The 20,423-nt window shown below is 50.0% G+C and overlaps 1 protein-coding gene across 2 annotated transcripts in view; it reads right to left on the reverse strand.

Moving 5' to 3' along the window:
* Positions 1–20,423, reverse strand: part of PEX14 (peroxisomal biogenesis factor 14) — a 130,455-nt gene that overhangs the window by 98,958 nt on the left and 11,074 nt on the right. For both annotated transcript variants that reach the window (XM_054579761.1, XM_054579760.1), the window contains exon 2: positions 13,169–13,216. In XM_054579761.1, the coding sequence (XP_054435736.1) occupies positions 13,169–13,216 (48 nt within the window). The remainder of the gene's footprint in view (positions 1–13,168; positions 13,217–20,423) is intronic.

A 20,423-nucleotide genomic window follows, 5' to 3' on the forward strand; every position in this document is an offset into this window, starting at 1 on the left:
AGGGAGTGAGAGTAACTTGCTCTGCACCCCCGTTGCCCCGCCCAGCCCCCGAGGGAAGAGTATTAAGTTAACAGCCTGTGGTTTTCTGTTTTCCAGCAGCAGGGACAGCGGTTGTGTGAGTCAGACATCCAGCCAAGTGGGTGAAATACATGGCATTCTGTGTTGAATGCCACCCAGCAGATACACAGAACCCATTTTTAAAGTTCACAGCTGTGAACCTATTAAATACTGATACCACATTTCCCCCTACTCACAACATGGAAATACTCTCCTTCTTTGAAGACATATAGGAAAGAAGTTGTATTACAAGAGAATTCAGAGGATGGCTCACTCTGAAGGCCAAAACATACCCAAAGGCCTTTAAAAAAGAAGAAAAAGGAAACAAGGAGCATTTGATTAAGAGAAGCTGCTATGCATTTAAAGTCACTACTCTTTTTCGTTATAACTAGCTACTTCTAAAATTAGTTCTGTTGGGTTATGAATTTGACAAATGTGGAATACAACCCCCAACACTGTGCCAGCTTCCCACCGGCACTCCTGAGGTGCATGCTGGGACTGTTATGCTCCAAAGCAGATGAGCATCAGGGACGCGCCCCCCTTCATTACGATTCTACAATCTGTCTGCCATCCTGTGGGTGAGCCCACAGAGGGTCCTCGCTTCCCTGGCCAGGTGTTTAACACCCAGTGATGCTCATGTCATCAATCAGGTGACTCAGGCAAGTGCCACAGTGTCAGAAACGGCAAGAAAAAAAAAAAGATCCTGAAAGTTTGAGAGCTCAAGTCCTAAAAATGTTGGATCCTAACACCCCGCCAAAGGCAGAAGGCTGAGCAGGCGCCCTTAACTTTAGGAAGACCGCTTTAAAAACATCTTAGGAGAGAAAAAGAAAACGTGATCCAGGCCCTCTCCCCGTGAACATCATTTTGATGAGGGACACCAGCACTCATGGGTGTCCTACAGGCCGTCCTAAAATCCTAGTACCCTTAACCCCACTCAAGGAAGTAGACAGATAAGGGCAGTGGGGGCGGAGGGGGACTGGGATGCACCCACGACTTGACAAAGTGCAGCGGCACAAAGGGCGAGACACCGTGATGACGCTACATGGCACTTTGCTACTGGAGCTGAAGCCGATGGACACTCTCCAAAGGCTGCCGTGCACTGTGATTCCCGCTTCCCCTCCACACAGACCCGGAGAGTGCACACTCGTGGTCAGATGGCAGTGCCGCTGGAAAGAACGCACCATGATGTGAGCAGAAACTGCTTCACCTACAGATGCCATGATAACCATCAAAAGTGAGGGAGGGCCCAGGCAGGACGGGAAATAAAAGAAGAGAGACTAATGAAAGCGAAAATAATTATGAAAGGGAAGGAGAAAAGTGAGACATGAAAGAAAAGAGTAGAGATAACAGAAGAGGTAAAATAAAAAAGACAAAGCCTCCCTTTGGTATTTACAGTTTAAAGCTCTCAGGGTGTTTTATGAAATGACAGTTGCAATAAAACAAATAGAATGGTGAGTCATGTAGTTTCCAACTTCTGAGTCAAAAGGGGCTGCTTCTAGACAAAGTGCAAAGCAGCTCCGCTGCCAGCACACTTGCCAGTGCCGGTCGCGGCCCCGGAACAGGATGTGGAAAGGGGACGGGAGGCAGCAGTGAGCATGGTCTTTGCTGGTCCCCATGCCACTGCGAATAAAGACTGTCAAGATTTAAACCATAATAATGGAAAGGCCATAAAGGTCTCAGCTATAATGTTTCCTCTGACGTTCCCTTTCATAAAATGCCCGCACTGTGTTGCCGACGTGGCAATGACACACTACACATCCACAGAAGTGTGCATATCGGTGGGAATGTGGCACCCTAAGTTCCCAGCAGGCAGCCAGGCAGCCACTGTGCACTCCAGCCCCTCGGCTCATCGCCACCGTCTACATAAGCGAGGACTCACTCTCTCTCTCTCTCACTCTCTCTCTCTCTCTCTCACGCATGCACACCGTCTGCAAATATGTACTGAGGGCCTACTTCCTGCCAGGAGCTGAGTAACAAGGATGCATGCCCATCCCACAGAGGGCTTAACAAGCTGCCCAGGTGCCAAATACCTAGGAAACAAACAAACAAAAAATGTACTCTGCTTACGACCATACAACATAGGGACTGCTTTGCTGCTTCAGCACCTAACAGCCTTACACAAGAGCCTGGCAGCCCAACAGAGAGATACAACTTTCAACTCCACCCCCCCAAGCCAGAGCAAAGTAGATAAGCTGGAATACAAATCAGATAAATGCTCAAAAAGGGGGCAAAACTGACACCCACAAAGACTTGCCTTTACTTGGCCTCAGCAGGCACAATTGTACAGAAAACCCCTGGTTTCAAGGCAATCTTTCATCTGCAGCCTGACACCTAACCATTCCAGGCACCAGAGAACCACAAGAAAGACCAGAGCAGAACCTCTCCATGTTAATACTCGATGTGCAAGGCAAAGGGTCAGGAACTGAGAAAGGACAACGTGGACGTGAGGACCACCCTAAGGATAAAATGAGGCTGGAATCTGTAAAGAGGGGAGGCCGTGTGACACAGTTAGGGAAGCCAAGGCACAACACTAGGGAAGGACCCAGTGAGTCAAGCCCAACTCGGCGGCAGATACAGAGTAACTCGCACTTGCTAGGTGGGCAGCCAGTGCCAACCACAAACCATCCCTGGGCTGCTTCCCTGTTGATCTGTAATTGGCGAGTCTGTGCTAGAGCTACCAATTATCTTCAGGCCCCCTGTACTTAGTTTACAGACAAAGGGAAGCAGGAGAGACCAGTTAGTAATGAGTAAGTAATGGCCACTAAAATACATTGTATTTTACAGAGCTGCTTCGCAGGAAAAGCCATTCGGAAAATAAAAAGTGAAAGAACAAAATAAGCTAGAGAAACTCAATTTTCTTCTCCCTTCCTCCCAAAGCCACACTTAGGATAAAATGAGGTTTGCGCAGGTTAATCCTTATGAGGTAAGAAAAAAATGATTAAATACATTAAAAAAATCAATTGTACATTAAACCAAATCCAGGAACTGCAAAAACAAACACCACAGCATCCCTCCCGCCAGTGTGAGTCCTGCAGCCTGGTCAGCAGGGGACACCCCGCCTGCTGGAGCCGCGGAGGTTGACGAGGAGAGGCAGGAAGGAAGGGAAATGGAGCTGGGGAGGGGCGGAGAGGGAGACAGGTCTGGATGTCTCTGAAGTAAAGGTACTTCTAGGCATTACAAAGGAAGAAATAAAATGTCTTATAAATGGGGCTCTGGAGACCAGGCTGAATTCTTCAAAACTCCAACAGAAATAATAACGATGATAGTATCATTTGATAAACAGAAGTTATAAACCACTTCACTGTCAAATGATTTGCCACTATTTCCAGTTATTTCTTCTGTTCATTAGCAAATCTATTAACTGCCATTTTTCAACGAGACGACAGAGAGCGGGCGCTGGAGAGGCGAGGTTAAGAGGCACGCCTTTGTCTTTGAAAAAGCCACTCTTGGCGCCAGAACGGAGACTCCTACCCTTCCCCAGTGCTCTGGGGTCCTCAGACAAAAGCCCGCAAGAAGGGCCCGCCCAAGAGGGGCCCTCAGTCGCCAGCTCCTCCACAGTGGAGTCAGGCCTGAGGATTCTCAGCTAATCCTAAACAAACCTCACAGGGCTGAAACGTCGCGGCCAATTTGCTTCTCCGTGTGAACTGCAACCAACCTGACTTTTCATCACTTGCTTCAACCACACAGCTCGAGGAAGATCTGAGTCAGGACCACGGAGAAAACGGTCCTGCTGGGAGGACCAGGCGCCAGTCACTTGCTTCAACAAGGCACAAGTTGGCCACGTGTCAGCCTTGGGCCCAAAGTCTAAAAAAATGACAAATCCAAAGTTCCCCCCTTAATGTGCTTATAAAATGAGTCATTGAGAATCGAAGATAAAGCTCTGTAAGCCTGGCTGGGGGTGGGGGTGGGGTTGAGGGAAGTGCAGACAGGAAAAACAGGTAATCAACCATATGACAGTGGTATTCCCAACAGAATAAAGACACGTACCCACAGGGGAAAGTTTCAAAACATCTCAACACTATTAGAGTGGTTATCAATGGCAACAAGATCTGACAAAAAGATTTTACTCTCTGGGAGACGTCTCTATTCTCCTAATTTCAAAGCAAGTGACTCTGCTGCCTTCACTCTGATGGTGGGTGATCTGTGGGTGTACGGGGACACAGGTAAAGGTCACCCTGAGGGGCCGGAGGCAGAGCTGGAAGATGCTGGTACTGGAGCATCTGGGTACTGATCCACTGAGTATGTGGATCCAGGCGACTCCCTGAAGGCCCACATGGCACCTCTTCAAGAAAGAGCTAGAGTGAAAAGCAAACCGCTTGCCTCTGGAACCCTCCTGCTGCCAGCAGGAGACGGAAGGACGGGCAGCTGCTGCCCCCTAGAAGCGACCGGGGACATCACACCTTGCTCTACAGACAGAAGATGAAAAGATCCTATTATCTCGCCCCGATCCCCTAACCTGTCATTAGTGAGGTACATGGGTGCAGACGCCTCCTCCAGGAACAAGGAGGCCCACATCACCTGTGAAAAATTAATAGGTGTCTTTTCAACACTCAGACGCGTACAAAAGACTCCAACCAGGGAGAGGGCGCAGGCAGCAGCTTCAGAGGAAGCACAGATCCCCAGGCAGCTCCGGAGCCAAAGCCAAAGCCAAAGCCAAAGCCCCTCTCCCGCGCCCCGCAAGGTCCCGGGAGGAGCTCAGCAGAGCGGGGTCCGGGCTGTAAATCCCAGACATGCCCCTTACTAGCCTAGGGACCTGCCTGCCCTGGGCTTGCTTCCTCACTGTAGGCTGAGAGGAAGGGTGATTCTCACCAGCTCGTTCAAACAAAACAAGATGACAACCTCACAGAAACCACGACCAGGCCAGCACATCGCACAGCACAAGCCCTCCCAGCCTTTGTGACCAGAGCTTGAAGCTGGTCAGTTAATGGAAAAATCACTTAAAATGGGGAATCGTTAAAAATGGAGCCTCCTCTGCATACCATAAACATTTTACATTAACTTAAAACCTTTAAACGTAGAGTCATTTGCTAATCTTTTGATGTAGCGCCAAGACCTTTCCTTTGAGTGTGGGCCCACAGACTGAAGTTCCCAGATGTCTCTCTTGCCTAAGCCCCACCCATAACACGCCCTGCACAATTTCTAAAGCAAAGCAAGATCTGAAACAAATTAGTAAAGCAAATCAAAATACCAAATACTTCTAGATTTTTATGATCTCCCCCCAGCTTAACTGTCATCTCGCTCATATCTCAAAAGACAGAGATCTTTTCAGCAGCTCACGCTTCCTGAAGCACTCAGTTCAGGTGTCACAGAACCATCTTTTCACGTTTATGTTTATAAAACACCCAATATTTATAGATCCCTCTGTTCACATTGATTTCTATTGCACCTGTTTCCTGCGTATTTAGTACAACTGCCTAAATCGTTAACAAATACAATTAGCACGCCCAGGTTCAGGGCAAGCTCACTACCTCTCAGTGTATAGACCAGGCATGACTGGCTGGGGAACAGCCCATGCGGGGCACCCCAGCCCCGGGCAAGAAGGCTCCTGGTGCCACAAAGGCTGGTCGGTTGCTTTGAGGAGTGTGACTAATGCAAGCCCTTAACCCTTTTTAAAAAATACGTATTCATTGAGCCCTGACTGGTGTGGCTCAGTGGACTGAGTGCCAGCTTGCCAACCAAAAAGTCACTGGTTCAATTCCCAGTCAGGGCACGTGCCTGGGTTGCGAGCCAGGTCCCCAGCTGGGGGCGTGCGAGAAGTAACCAATCGATGTATCGTATTTTGCAGTGTATAATGCGTTCCCATGAATAATGCACACCCACGTTTTAATACCATCCATGTATAATGTGCATCCTTATTTTCCACTCAAAAATTTGGGCAAAAAGGTGTGTATTAAACACGGCAAAATACGGTCTCTCTCACACATTGATGTTTCTCTGCTCTTTTTCCCTCCCTTTCTCTCTCTCTAAAAGTAAATAAAATTTTTTAAAAAATCAAAAACACATATTTATTGATGCCGCCACTTCACTGCACAAGAGATTTGAAATGACTCTCAAAAGTATACACGAAAGACAAAAGGATAAGGAAGGGGAAAAAAGATGTTTAACAAACATGACTTACTTTTTCCCCTTCTCCATCAAAATCCATTTTCAGTGAACTGTGGGAAAAACCAAACCATTCACACAAACACCAACTTGCAGGCCTGATTCTTATGAGCGGCTCCTCCCGACTGGGTCACAGGGGACACAGAGAGAGGGAGAGGCCTCTTGGTGGGCACCGCTGGGTGAGGGGTGACAGCAGACTCAGTAAGCAGCACCCACAGGGCCGCTGTGTCCAGGGTCGCACCGCTACAGCAAGATCACCAAGGGGACCGCATGTCTTCTTCTCGACAAGGGCGATTCACCCGGGCCCCCAGTCCCCAGGCAGAGGCGGTGCGTTAGCCCCTCTCTGACTCCGAGGGCCGGGGAACCCGAGTAGATTCACCTCAAGAATCACTCAGTGTCGGCCCCATCGCAAGACTGTTCCGACAAACTCATAATGGCAGAGAGAAGATTTGTGGAGCAACAAGCATAAATCTTGGTTATAACTACAAACCATAAAAGAGAGGGGAGCTGGGAGGGAAAAGGGAAGGGCGGGCGGCGAAGGCGTCCTTCTCCAAAGCACCACTTTATCTTCCTGCGGCTTCTCACGGCACAGAAGTGGGATTAACTACAAGACCATATTTTCAAACCCAAATTGGCCTATGTGGTTTGACAATGGGCTAAAATGTTTTAAATTGAAATTATCCTGCAAAACGCAGGGCGCATGGTCATCCAAAGTACATGACGTTCAGTGGCCCTCAAACTGGAGGCTCATCGGGGATTCACTGAGTTTGCCACATGGAACCCCTGCCCTTTAGATCAAATTAAAAAGATGCTTTAGCCCTGGCTAGTGTGGCTCAGTGGACTGAGCGCCGGCCTGAAAACCTGAAAGTCGCCAGTTTGATTCCCAGTCTAGGGCACATGCCTGGGTTGCAGGCCTGCTCCCCAGGAGGGGGCGCACGAGAGGCAACTACACATTGAAGTTTCTCTCCCTCTCTCTCTCTCTCTCCTTTCCTCTCTCCAAAAAGTAAAATAAATAAAATCTATAAAAAGGTGCTTTTCAGTGAAACTTATTTCAAATGAGATAAATAATAAATTTTAAACAGAAGGGCCTTTCAGAATGTCCTTCTGCCCAAATAAGAGCGCTGCGCAGCCCTCTTCAGCAGGGGTCAGGCGGGGCTCCTGAAGGAACTCTAGGCCTGCGTCTCCAGGAGAAAGGGCAGGAAACGGGGCCACGTCTTCCAAAAGAGTGGTGCTGGTGGCAAGATTAAAGACTGGATTCCCCCAGCGTTGTGTGGCTCTGAAAAAGGGTCCCACCTCTCCAAAATGAGGGCACTGTTTGGTTAGCCAACAGTCAGGGCCCCTGATTACAGGAACTGCAGCACATATAAAGTGTTACCAGGAAAGCCAGGAACCCAAAGTATAAACAAAGCTGAATAACTATTTCAAATTCCATTTCTCTAATTATTACTCCTCAGAGTTTCAATTCATCTAATAATTATTTGTAAAAGGATACCTGAAAACTGAAAAAACAACCTCTTCATTTACCTGAAAGAGAAAAGAACTTGAAAGGCACCGCCTAGTCTATTCAATAAACCCTCCCAGTCCATAATAGGAAGGGCAAGTAGGAAGAGGCAGTCATTTCAAAATCAGTAAGTGGCCTGGAGATTACAGGGAAGCCACCCAGAGACAGAAGGAGGCTTTTCTCAAGTTCATCCTTCTCAGCACTCAGTTCCAAGCAGCTCTCCTCCCCCGCACGGAGGCAGGCGGCGACCCAGGCCCTCACAACAAGGGGCGGCCGTGCTAACACGGCAACGTTGGCTCCCCAGAAGGTTCTGCGCTGCTGAGAGGGGAGCAGAGGAGGAAGAAAGCAAACGTTTTCCCCACCTGCAAGGTGCCCAGGCCACGGGCCCAGCACCTGGGGCCTGGGCCCACGACTACGCCGCGGGCAGGGAGGGCGCGGGACCGGGACCCCACCCCCCAGCGGCTCGGCTGCATCTCAGCAGCCCCAAGCTCCTCAGCGGCAGTCAGGGGCGCCCCCCAGCATGTGTTGCTAGTAACAGTTCAAGTGCCAACATCGACAGAGAATGCACGTTTTAAAAATAAATAAATAGAGCAGAGGTAGGGTTATCTCCGTAACGTCCTCCCCAGTCACGGGCGTCCAGACAGACGTCCCTGAGTGGGGACCAGAGGCGGACACTGCAGCTCATGTGAGCGAGCCTGACTTGGCTACAGCCCACAGAAATCAACCACTATAAATTTTTTAAATAAGAATGCTTAATACTTTAGATTTATCATATTTATTATTTTTCCTGGGGAAAAAAAATGACAATTTCCTGAAATCGCTACATGGCTAGCTCCATTGCCCCTATGCTTGTAAAACACTTCATGAATACAATATTAAAATCAACTTTATTTCCCCACCAAGCGCTTTGAATTTTATAAAATAAATGTGTTACATGGTCTACATATGCATATATACACACATCCATAATGCACGAGTGTACACACGAAGAAATGCAGTGAGCATGTGAATGTCATCCTTTAGAAAGTCTTGGGGGGTGGGGAGGACAGACAACCGCCTCACCACAGCGAGCCCGCCAGCAAGTTCACCGAGGTACTCTAACCGCACAAGATGCGAACCCCGGGAAGCACTTGCCAGGAATACGTGAGAGGTCTCTAGAACACAGGCGACGAGCCATAATCATTCTTAAAGAGAAGCTCACCGACTAGCTCCCTGATTTCATCAAGATATTAATGGCCTTTTGATTACCAGCCTCTGGTTAACTGACTTAAAAAGTAAAGAGAAAATCCGTAGGTGTCCAGGTGTCAGGTGGGTGCACTCCCTGGAAGGCCGGAGATCAAACACATGATGTCGAGCCCCCAGGCAAGGTTCTGTCTTAGCCTCGAGGAGAAGCCTGAGGACACGGAGACTCCTGTACTTGAAGGGCAAAACTACCGACACCCAGCCTGGATCTGCAAGTATGGGGCATCCCTGTTTCTAGAAATTTGGCATACCAAAAAATATTAATCCCAGGGAAGGGGATAAAGAAGAAATTACTTCCATCGTTTATAAAAATACATTCATGTAGTTTGGCATTCTTTTGGTGGGTGGATGCAGGGAAAGGATAGAAACAAAAAAACAAACACACATAAAAAAACTGATACCTTCCAATTAGAGGAAGAGAAAATGGCAGAAGATTCATCCATTAGAAAGAACTTGGTGTCAAAGAGCAAAAAGCTGAAATTCTAGTTTAGCCAAAACCTGTAAGTCTTGTATAAAATAGATGAGCAATAATGTTGCTGAATATTGAGGAACTTGTTGCGTTGAAACAAGCAAACAGATGCGTAAACGAAACTTATTTCTTGCTTACTTCAAATAACCTAAAATCACATGACTAAAAGGACTCACAAAGGGTTACTTAACCCCAGTTTCTGTATCCAGGCAAGACAGGAACTGAGGTAGCTCGTGCAGACAGCGTCCACCCATTCTGAAAGACCTCTCAGCTAGGTGGGACTTGATCCTGCCACAGCAAACCCAGCCCAAAGCTTCTGCGGGAGCCTGAGCCTGTGCCCACACAGGTGCCCAGAAAACTCAGGTCTACGGGAAAATTTTTTTTTAGGATTTTATTTATTTACTTTGAGAGAGAGGGGAAGGGAGGGAGAAAAAGAGGGAGAGAAATAGCAATACATCAATTGGTTGCCTCTCACAGGCCCCCAACCAAATGCCCTAACTGGGGACCTGGCCCACAACCCAAGCATGTGCCCTGACTGGGAATCAAACCAGCAACCTTTCGATTTGCAGGCCGGCACTCAGTCCACTGAGCCACAGCAGCCAGGGCTACAGGGAATTTACAGAAGGGCTTGAACAGGCCTGGGAGAGGCTGGAGGTCAGTACTCCGGGGGGGCTGTCAAAACTCCTTGCCCTAGGGGTTCCATAAAGAAAGTAGAAAAAAGAAAAGGTAATCAGCCATTTTAACTTTGGCAAAGAGTTTTGTCATTAACAATCAGAATTTCAACTGGGAGTTTACAGAATTTATCAAGACTGGTCTGTCCACCAACCTCCAGCCCAGAACATTACAACATTATAGAGCGACTACCCACTTACACGGTCGGAGTTGCTGGGTCGGTTTTGAGGGGGGAGGAGGACTGGAGGGATAAGAGAACATGCAGTGCCACTCCTTGGGTAGAACCAAGACAAAGGGACGGATATAAACACCCATGTCATCTAGAAATGACAAGACCATACTTCTCAGCACAAAATCACAAGCCTGCTTTTATGGTCCAAAGAGGATAGAGATGAAAATCAGGCCCTCCTTCCCAAGCAAATAAAGCAAAACGGTAATACAGAATCCCAAATACACCCACCTACTGTCAATGTCAATAGAGTCTCTTCTGTCATAATTCATTTTTTAATAAGGGGAAAAATTCCAAAGTGATCATCGAGTTCTGGAGACAAAGAACAAGAGTAGTTGCCTTCAGCGTCCCATGCTCAGCCCTTGTGCTGTAGGGAACAGGCAGCTCCCATTAAGGAATATTTGCACTCAGCTCAACACAAAAACAAAAACAGCCCAGCGGGCACCCACACAGCCCACTCCTCAAGGCCTGGTTTCAGCACCACCAAAGCCACCCCCGGACACCCCTTACTCCACTCGTCCTTTTCTGAATAACGAGGGGGCTCTCTTAGGCTCCAAGCCAGGCAATTCTGTATCAAGTTCTATACGACTTTGTCCTGTTTGCTAAAACTATAATGTAGCCTTGTGCTGTTTGCTAATGGTTTCAGGTACACAGACACCTTTCTCCCCCAGATAAAACATACAAATTACTTGGGAAGAAGGCTTAGTTTTATCCTTCCGTTGCCTGTCGCTCCCGAGCACGGGGAAGCCGCTCACACACAGCAGCAGGAGCCCTCCGGCAGGGTGATGGGGCTGAGTGCTGCAAGGCTTTCCGTGGGTGGGGACTGCCGCCCACCACTTCTCCAGTACCCGGTGACTCTTGCAGGCCCGCTGCCAGTTCCGAGCAACCTGCCCTGTGCCCACAGCCTGCCACACGAGCCCCTGCTAGCCCCTGGGCGGCTCCTCTGCCTGGCACCCTCCCGCTGCCACTCCCCAGAGACAGAAGTAGCTCACACAAGACCATACAGCTCGGCTGGTGCCCTCATTTAATCAGGCTGCTGCAAGTGGTTGGCCAAAAGCAATAAGGGCATGACTGAGAGACTGTGGGAGTTTAATATAAAAAAATTAATAAAAAAAAGAGGGGTCTACCTTTTAATAGGGCCCTAATTACCCAACTCATAGGATCAGCCCAAATGAGATGGGAGTTTATTTCGGGGTTTTTTTTAATTATTGTTTTTTTTATATATATATAAATTGCTGCTATGTGTTTTCTTTCCTCTGAGCAATTATGCAGCAAGTACGTAAAGAGGGGGAAAAATATTAATTAAATATAAGGTAATTGTAGAGTTGGCCTGGAGAGAATGAGTCTGAACTCTGGACAATCGCAGGCTACCAGGGCTTGAAGGCTGCTCAGGGCCTCCCAGAAAAGAAAGAAATAAAAATACAACCAACCAACAAGCTGATGCGCAGCAGAGCAGGAAAAGAGCAGCGCACAGGAACAGTGGCAGAGCAAGGGGCCGCAGGGCTCCGAACACCAGAGACCAGCAAGGCTGCCAGCTGCTCGGGATTCTCTGCTGGAAAGAACCTCCCAGGGTCTGTCCAATCATGTCCCCCAACATGGACCAGCCACTCTTCTGGTGGTCAGTTAAATCAGGAGATCAAAATTTTAAAACAGACTGAGGAAGTAAAGACTTGGAGAGGACCATCATGTTCAATTGGGACGTTAGTCCAAAACCAACCACAGCCTGAGCCCGAGGGGCACCGGGGCAGGCCGCGAGGGGACCCTGAGCCGCCTATCTCAGGGGCTGGCAAAGCGAAGGCTCCTCCGGCTCTCACACCACCACAGCCTCCAGGAAGAACACAGGCAAAACCAAAAGAGCGACACGAAGCCACTGTGGGGGCGGGTGGGCAATGAGCCCCACTTGCTGACAGGTGACATGGTGACAGTAGCACTCTCCCCAGACGGTCCTGGCAGGGCTATCACCGCCCTGGTCTTTCTGCAGCTCAGCCAGACCCAGCTCCCCGTCCGCCCGGGAAAGCCTCAGAAGAGGCTGGAATTCAGACGTGCTCACACCACCCAGGGGCCTCGCGTCACCTCCTCCCACCGCTGCTGCCAGGAAGAGGGGAAGAAAAGAGGCGAGAAGAGAGCCTCCGTGGAAACAAAGCTCAATGGTGCACCCCTAAGCTTGCTGTCAATATTCAAAGAGAGGAAAATCTCTGAAAAGTTCACCCTGACGCTGGCTCCTCCATAAAACACGTCTGGTTTGTACCGAGCAGCTCTCTCCACCTGGGCAACGGACTGGCCCCTGACGTGCCCAAGAGGATGAAAACGGGGCGAGAAGGCATGCTGGCTCCGACCCCCAGGGCAAGAGCGCTTTGTCAAAAAAAACTACTTCCCGTCCTCAGTAGGCCTCTTCTCTATGAACAGCATAAGCAGATACTGTTGGAAACAAATACCACAAACCGAACTGCCGACCAGGAGACACACGGCTCCCTCCCCTACCTGCCCCTTCAAAGGCCACCTGAGGTGCTCCCATGCTTCAGGGCGGGGAATGGCCATTCCAGAGCATCAAGCAGTAACTTCGTGAGACCGAGCAACCTCACTCCAACTCACTCAGCCCCAAAGGCCTCGGGCACCTCACTAATTAATATTAATCAACAGTAAACCAAGGGGTGCATCGCCAGCTGGGGTGGATGCTTTTAGTTCCAGAAAAGACCAGACTTTACTGGAAGAGACCTCACTGGCCGGCCTTGAAGCCAGAAAGGCAGAAGGCAGAGGTCACTGGTGGGGTTACTCTCCACACACCTGCTTTTAAAGGGACACAGCTGACGTAAAACTGGGAGCTCGGAGGGTTTCTTGGCTCTCATGCTGTGTCTGAACCGTAAGAAGGCGACCCACATGCAACCCAGGCGCTTACCAGTGGCTCCCGGGACATCGCATTCTCACTCCCTGGAGTAGAGCTGGGCTGCAGAGAAAAACAGAAACAAAAGTAAGATCACAGTGCCACCCAATGGACATCAGAAACCGAAGGCATTTTACTCACAAGCAACACACACAGACCTCGTTTTCATGTTTCTTGCCATTTTTTCACACTGCAGAGTGTGCTGGGTGGGCTACCTGTAAGAAGCAGCCCAGGGCGTCTGAAGCTGCAGGTGAATGTGAAGATGTATAGAGACTGCTAGGTTCACTGCCAGCCCCTCAGGAAGGCTGGGTTTGGCTCAGGAGGGCCCGAGACCAGCCGCTGGGCAGCAGGGGCTGAGGACCATCACGAAATCCATGGAAATAGCAACGTCCAGAGGAAAGGCTTGCAGTGAGCGCAAAACCTCCTTGTGCCACCTCCCAAGTGTTGCCCAGGAAAGGTAGGGCTAAAGTGGAGAACCAGATCCAGCCACAAGGGGGCCCCACTTGCTCACACTCCGGATTTTCTCTGGGCAAGTACTGGAGGCAGGAAGCAGGACCTACTTACCCTGGTTCCTACACCAGTCCCTGCCAAAAGGGATCCACAGCAGAAAAGGAAGCCAGCCTTAAATTCTTTTTTAAGAACAAGCTGGTGACAGACGGACCGACAAACTGGCCCATTGGCAGGCAGGCAGCATGGGGTCCTCTCGCCTGGCTCTGACCTGGTCTGCTTCCTTCTCCTTGAAATCCCTCCCTCACCCTCACATCTGCCTTCAACCCCTGGGTCATCTTCCCAGAATTCAGAGCAATGGAGAGAGAAAGACAGACAGACAGAGACAGGCAGGCTCAGGGGAAATTTACAAATCTCCAAAAGAATAAAACAAGCAATTTGAGAGAGTTACGACTGGTTTACTGTTACTGATGTTCAAGCCAATTTCCAATTATCTACAGATAATATCCAGACAAGTGCAGCTCATATGTGGGTCTTGGGAGCCGGCCTCCAGCCTCCACACGCCTTCCAGCTAGATCAGGTGGCAAGTGCCAGGCCTCCTGAGAAAAAGAGCAGGAGGTAGGGAAGGGGAAGAGTACAGAACACAGAGGGTCCCCAAAGATTTCCTTCTGCCCAGCTGCCACCACACAGCTGGCACCCAGCACCCTGGCAAGGACTCTTCTGGGAGATGGACTCTATCTCCCCATCCAAAGTCCTGTCTCAAGAGCTCCTCCCCGTCCAGAGACAAGAAGGCCAGCCAGCATGAAATCACCAGCATGAACTCACCAGCACATCTCAGGGAACGTGTGCATGCTTTCCCTCCCTCCCCGGGCTCAGGCACCGTAGACTCCTGCATTGAGATGTGGCCCAGGCCCCTCTGATTTCTACACTCAGCAGCCTGCCTGACCCCTCTCGGACATAAGTGCACAGCAGAATCACAATCCTCTCCCTCTGAGTGAATGGGACCACCTCCCACCACAGTATGCCAAAGAGAATCCACAGTTCCTTCTCCCTCCCTCGCCAGAGCTAACACATTATCGAGCCCTGCCAGGGTTCCTTCCTAAGTACCCGTCAAATCAACCCACACACTTCTCTCCACGTACAGGGCCAACAGGATGGTCCTGGCTTCTATCTCTCCTGCCTGGACCACTCTGCAATAGCCTCCCCATCAGTTCGCCCACATCCATGCTGGGTGAACTTGCAATCTTCACACTGCAAACAGACTACCATTTCAAATGCTAATCCGATCAGCTTACCTCCCGACCACCCACCCACCCACCCCAACAACTCTCATACAGAAAAAATTCTCAGCCTAGCCTGCAAGGTCTTGCACCTGCGCTGACCACTTCCCAGCTGCGTGTGGCACGCACTCCCCAGCCCTGCCCACAAGACACACTGGCCTTGGCCTCCTGTCAGCTAGGCATTTGCACATGCTATTCCTGCTGCTCCCTCTGACAATTTAACTTGTCCTTTAGATCCCAGCTAAGTCACTTCCTCTCTGACATCCATGACAGGCTCAAGTCTCCCTATTATACACAAACAACCTGTACCTCTCCTTCAAGGGCTGAGCAGAACTGCAGTTTCACATGTGTGACTATCAGTGTGGTGTCCACATCCCTCACCAGACTACAAACTTGCGAACTGCGTTTGCTCCTCCCTGTATTGTTGGGAACCATCCTGCCTGGTTTCAAGGACTGTAGCCTCACCGACAGGCAAGAAGGCCCCAAGGCTGGAGCTGAGCAAGGAGGCCTTGGGAAAATAGGCCACTGAAGAGACAAAACTTATCCCCCTGCCTCCCTCACATCACCCTACTTGGCCCCAGAGGATGGCTGGTTGGTCTATGATGGGTAAGACTCTTCAATGCCAGGAGCAACCCAAGACAGGCACAGTCACATAGGGACCATCAGGGAAGGACTTAGGGGACACGAGAAGAGGCAAAAGACCCTCACCCCTCGGCTTTGTCATGGCCGGAGTCCTCATTCTATTGGAAAGAAGTCTTCTTATCTCTTGGCGGCTCTGCTTCCCCTGCCTGGCTCAGGCGTGAAACAATGCTAGAGGAAGGTACAGTCCCTAAACTGTCTGGCGGTTCCTGGGGACAATTAGGCCTGGAAAAGGAATGCATTAAATCCTATGAAACCTGCTTTGCTAAGAATGCCCTTGAGTTAATGAGTGAGTACAGGTGTTTGGGGTCCAAGCATAGGATGAGTTTATTTTCCCAGGTTTTAGGGCCGAATGGGTGTCATTCTGTCTACCAGACCCTGATTCAGAAAGACTCTTATAATCCCTTTACTGTTACCCTTAAACCATATCTCCTTCCTTCAATCATTACTGTTTAACATTGCTTGATGAGCTTTATGGGCATGCTATGCATCCCTACCTGAGCTAAACTCAATAAAAGCCCAAGGAGAAAGGTGCTTGGTGCTCTTCTTCTCTGAGAGATTAGCCAGCCTTTTCTCCCCAAGCAGATCTTGCGTTGGGCGTTGTCATTTCATCCACGATGCTGGGGGACACCGCGGGAGGAAGCGCCCCCCTCACTGTATTCCTAGGGCTAGGACAGCATCAGGCACACACTGGGCCTCCCATAGACATCTGTGGAGTGAATGAATGGCGGGCAACGAAGAGGGGAGCAATGCTGCAACACAACTGAATGGGCTGCATGTTAAAGCTGATTATCTTTCTGAGGGTGTCCTTCGCTCCATTTGGTAAATACTAAGTGCTAACATTTATTTAGCTCTTCCCTCATTTAATTCTTGTAGCAAACTTATGAAATTGTTGCTAATGAGCAAACCTAGGCAAGAGCTGAACCTTTCTAATTAATCAAAATAATCAAGTTTTTTTAAGACCACATTTTATTAAGCAACGGCCTTATTAATGCTGTCCCACAAATGACAGGAAGTTTCTGACCAGATGAAACGATCTGATGGAAACAGCTTTAGTATTTAGGAGGCCTTATGCGAACTTAACCCAAAGCTTTCTTCCTGAGAAAACACCAAGGAACCTCCCTTGAATTAGTTTACCTCTTAAATAGCTAACATTTGCCAGAAGGAAAACTTTAAGTAGTATGCAATACCAAGTCAGTCTTTCACCATATACCTTTTTGTACCTTTTTAAATTGTGAGCCAGGTAAGTGTATTTTTTTTTTTTAATTTAAATATTAAAATTTTTTAGCCCTGGCTGGTATGGCTCAGTTGGCTGGAGCACTGTCCCATAAAGTGAAAGGTGGAGGGTTCCATTCCCGGTCAGGGCACGTGCCTAGGTTGCAGGTTCAGTCCCAGGTCAGGGCATGTATGAGAGACAACTAATCGACGTTTCTCTCTCACATCAATATTTCTCTCCCTCTCTCTCCCTCCTTTGCCCTTTCCCTAAAATCAATAAGCACATCATGGGGTGATTCCCCCTACCAATGGTAGCTCCTTATATATTCTTCCAAGCATATTCAAAGGGTGTAAGAAGCACATATATGTACATGTACATGTTCCCACCAAGGAGTTTTAAACAGCAACACTCTCCAAATTCTTCAAGGTTTGGCTTCCCCTAGCCCTCTGGGAGACCGGCACACCGAAGCCAGACCTCCAGACCTCCAGACTCAAGCTCAAGGCCACTAAGAGAGAGCACTCACCATGTTGCCTGAGGTCAGTCGGGCCTTATCAGTGAATACACAGAGGATTTCTCGCCAATTGGGAATTGCCCAATACTGATTATATTCCAGATCATTCTCTCACCAGTGTTGAAATATCTGCAATCTAAAATGGTCCATCCCCCATATCCTATTCCCAGTGTCCTTCAGGAAAGTGTGTCTTGATGACTGAAATAACTTCCATGCTTACTACTCATCATATTGATGTCCTTGGTAATACCATCTGAAACGCTTCACTGGGTAACTTAGCTTGTCATCTAGCTCTCCTCACTAGATTTTAAGCTCCTTGCAGGCTGGCACTTTACTTTATTGAAGGCTGATCTGCAGCACTTAGAGTATCACTGGTACTTAATAAACACATGCTTAAATTTTTTTTAATCTAAAAAAGAAAACAAAGGAGCCCTGACTGGTGTGGCTCAGGGGACTGAGCACTGCCCTGCGAACTGAAAGGTCACCAGTGCGGGTCCCACCGGGCACATGCCTGGATTGGGGGCCAGGGCCCCAGTAGAGGGCATGCAAGAAGCAACAGATCAATGTTTCTCTCACACATCGATGTTTCTCTTCCTCTCCTTCTCCCTCCCTTCTCCTCTCTTTTCTCTAAAAATAAATAAATTATAAGAATAGAAGATAAAAAGGCACCACTCTACACATAATCCCAAGTGAAGCAAGCAGAGAACCACAGCAATGCCTTGTCTGTCCCTGAACATTTCACCTACAACCTAACACACACCTGGCCTACTCTCAATGCAATGCTGTGCCCTGATGCCTCCAATTTGCTCCCCCTGGGGCATTTGAAAACATGTGCAGGTGTTTCTGGTTGTCACAATGACCAGGGAGTCCCCATTTAGAGGCCAGGGGCCTGGGAGGCTATGTATCCTGCAAAACAATGAAGGACTGCCCATCCAGACCACCAACAGGCCCCTCAGAGAGCCAGGGCCTCCCGCCCCCCCCCCCCCCCGCATGTCTGGGAGGGCGGACCCCATCTTCAACACGCAGCTCTCCTATGTGCTGCTCCAAACTAGGAGAGGTCCCAGCAGCCCACTGCTCGTCCTTGCAGGTCCCCAAGCTCACGCCGGCCCCTCAGTCTCACCAGCCCGGCTTCTATGACGCCCAAGGCTTTGAAACACCTGCCTCTCCATCGGCCCCCTTTCAGGGGTCGCCTATTTTCTGGCTTGAGACAAATCCCTGCAAACGAAATTCCAGCCCGATCCTGGAAATCTTGACAGGGAGGTCTATGATTCTAAAAACTGCAATAGTACCACTCAGGTTTAAAACTCACAGCTGAGGCCGACGGCAAAGGTGCAAGACGTAGGCTCTAGGCCATCCCCAGCCAGGACCCCTCGGGGCCAGGCTGTGGCCAGCAGGAGGGGAGAAGAGCAAAGGAATAAAAAGAATAAGCCTGCTTCAAAAAACGGGTGGACAGACAAAGAAGACCACAGCGGCAGAGACAGGCACGCTCTCAGTCTGAGACAAAAACGCGCCCAGTCCCGCTGCCAGGCAGGCGCTGACCTTCCCGGCCGGAAGGAGCCCGCGCGCTGACCCCCGCGCCCACAGCTCGGGTTTGAGCAACCGGGAGGACGCCCAGGTCTAAGGTCCAGGCGTGCTCACCCGACACCTGCCAAGCGACGGCGTGACTCCGGTGCGTCCTGAGCCAGTCTGGCCGATAGCTCTTTGCTGGGAAGAATATGATTCAATTCAACAGGAGTCTTTTTGAGAAGCGCTGGCACAGCGCGTGAAGGTCGGCGTTAGTAACCGAGTGACTGCGGGCGTGTTGTCCAACCCCTCGAGCCCCAGTTTCCCACCCACGGGGAGAGTGGGAAGCACACCAGCACCCGACATTCAGGATGCGATGAGGGGAGAGAACTTACACGGTGTCACTGTTCTGCTCAAAGTCAACCAACGGACTGCTGCTCTATGGCGGAGTAATAGGGCCGAGGTTTACCTTCCCGCTGTGAACTAGGGAACTAAAGTGGCACCGCTGCTGGTGGACACTGGGCAGCAGGCAGTTCAGGGCTGACTCCTGACAGGACGTAAACAAATAGCATGAGCCCTACGTGACCCTGGCCTTCTGTCGGGACGCACATTTCCGGCGAGGCGGGGGGCGGGGGGGGGTCGTCCTATGAGGGGGGGAGACAGAGGCCAGGGTGCAGGGAGGCCACGGCGGCTGCAGGCTGCAGGACGGAGCTCTCCGGAGCTCCAGACATCTGCGCAGCGCCCCCTCAGGTCTTTGCTGAGTATCAAAATCGGTGCCGCACAGGACAAAACTCCGCGAGGCCGGAACGTGGTGCGACCGCTCCGAGCCGCTGTGGCTGAGCCCCGCCCGTGCCGCACGCGCCGCACGCGCCGCACACACCAGAGTGGTGGGGCCTTGCCGCTCACGCAGGGAGACCTGGAAGCGCCCCATGTTGGGTGGGGCGTCAGACTACCCCGGGGTGAAAGCAGCCCCAGATCTACCCTAAAAAGTGTAAAAACAGGGCAAGGAAGAATCAAAATGGGCCAAAAGTAAACACCCACCAGAGCAAGCTCAGCGCTCTGTGGGGACCTCAAATCCAGGTCCTCCACAACGTGAAATCCACAGCCTCCGGCATCCGGGCAAAAGTCGCAACCTGTGTCAAGAGGCAGGAAAGTGCGACCCATGATGATGAGAAGAAGCGGAAGAAATAATTAGCAGACAAGGACATTAAGACAGGTGTTACGATTTTATTCAAGAATTTACCTCAGAAAGGAACAAATGTGGAATCATCACATTGTATACCTGAACCTAACATAACGTTGAATGTCAATCATACCTCAAATTTTAAAAAAGAATGTATCCCTGGCCAGGTGGCTCCGCTCCGGTTAGAGCGCGGCCCACGCACCAAAAGGCTGTGGGTCTGACCCCCGTGGGGCATAGGCCTGGGTCGTGGGTTCGATCCCGGCGGGGGCGTGCGTGGGAGGCAACCAATCGGTGTCTGTCTCTCTCTCGCCCCACCCCTTCCTCTCTAGAAATCAATAAACATATCCTTGGCGGAGGATTAAAAAATAAACACCTGTTTCAAACAAAAAGATTTTAAAAGAAAACATAACCATAGCAAGAAAAAAAAGTAAGGTATGAAAAGAAGGCGGAGCGCACGCGGCAGCAGCCGCTGGGCAGGCGCTCCTAGCCCG

Source organism: Pteronotus mesoamericanus, unplaced genomic scaffold (genome assembly GCF_021234165.1).
Source record: "Pteronotus mesoamericanus isolate MK-2021 breed Mesoamerican mustached bat unplaced genomic scaffold, CSHL_Meso_final contig_557, whole genome shotgun sequence".
Classification (NCBI taxonomy): domain Eukaryota; kingdom Metazoa; phylum Chordata; class Mammalia; order Chiroptera; family Mormoopidae; genus Pteronotus; species Pteronotus mesoamericanus.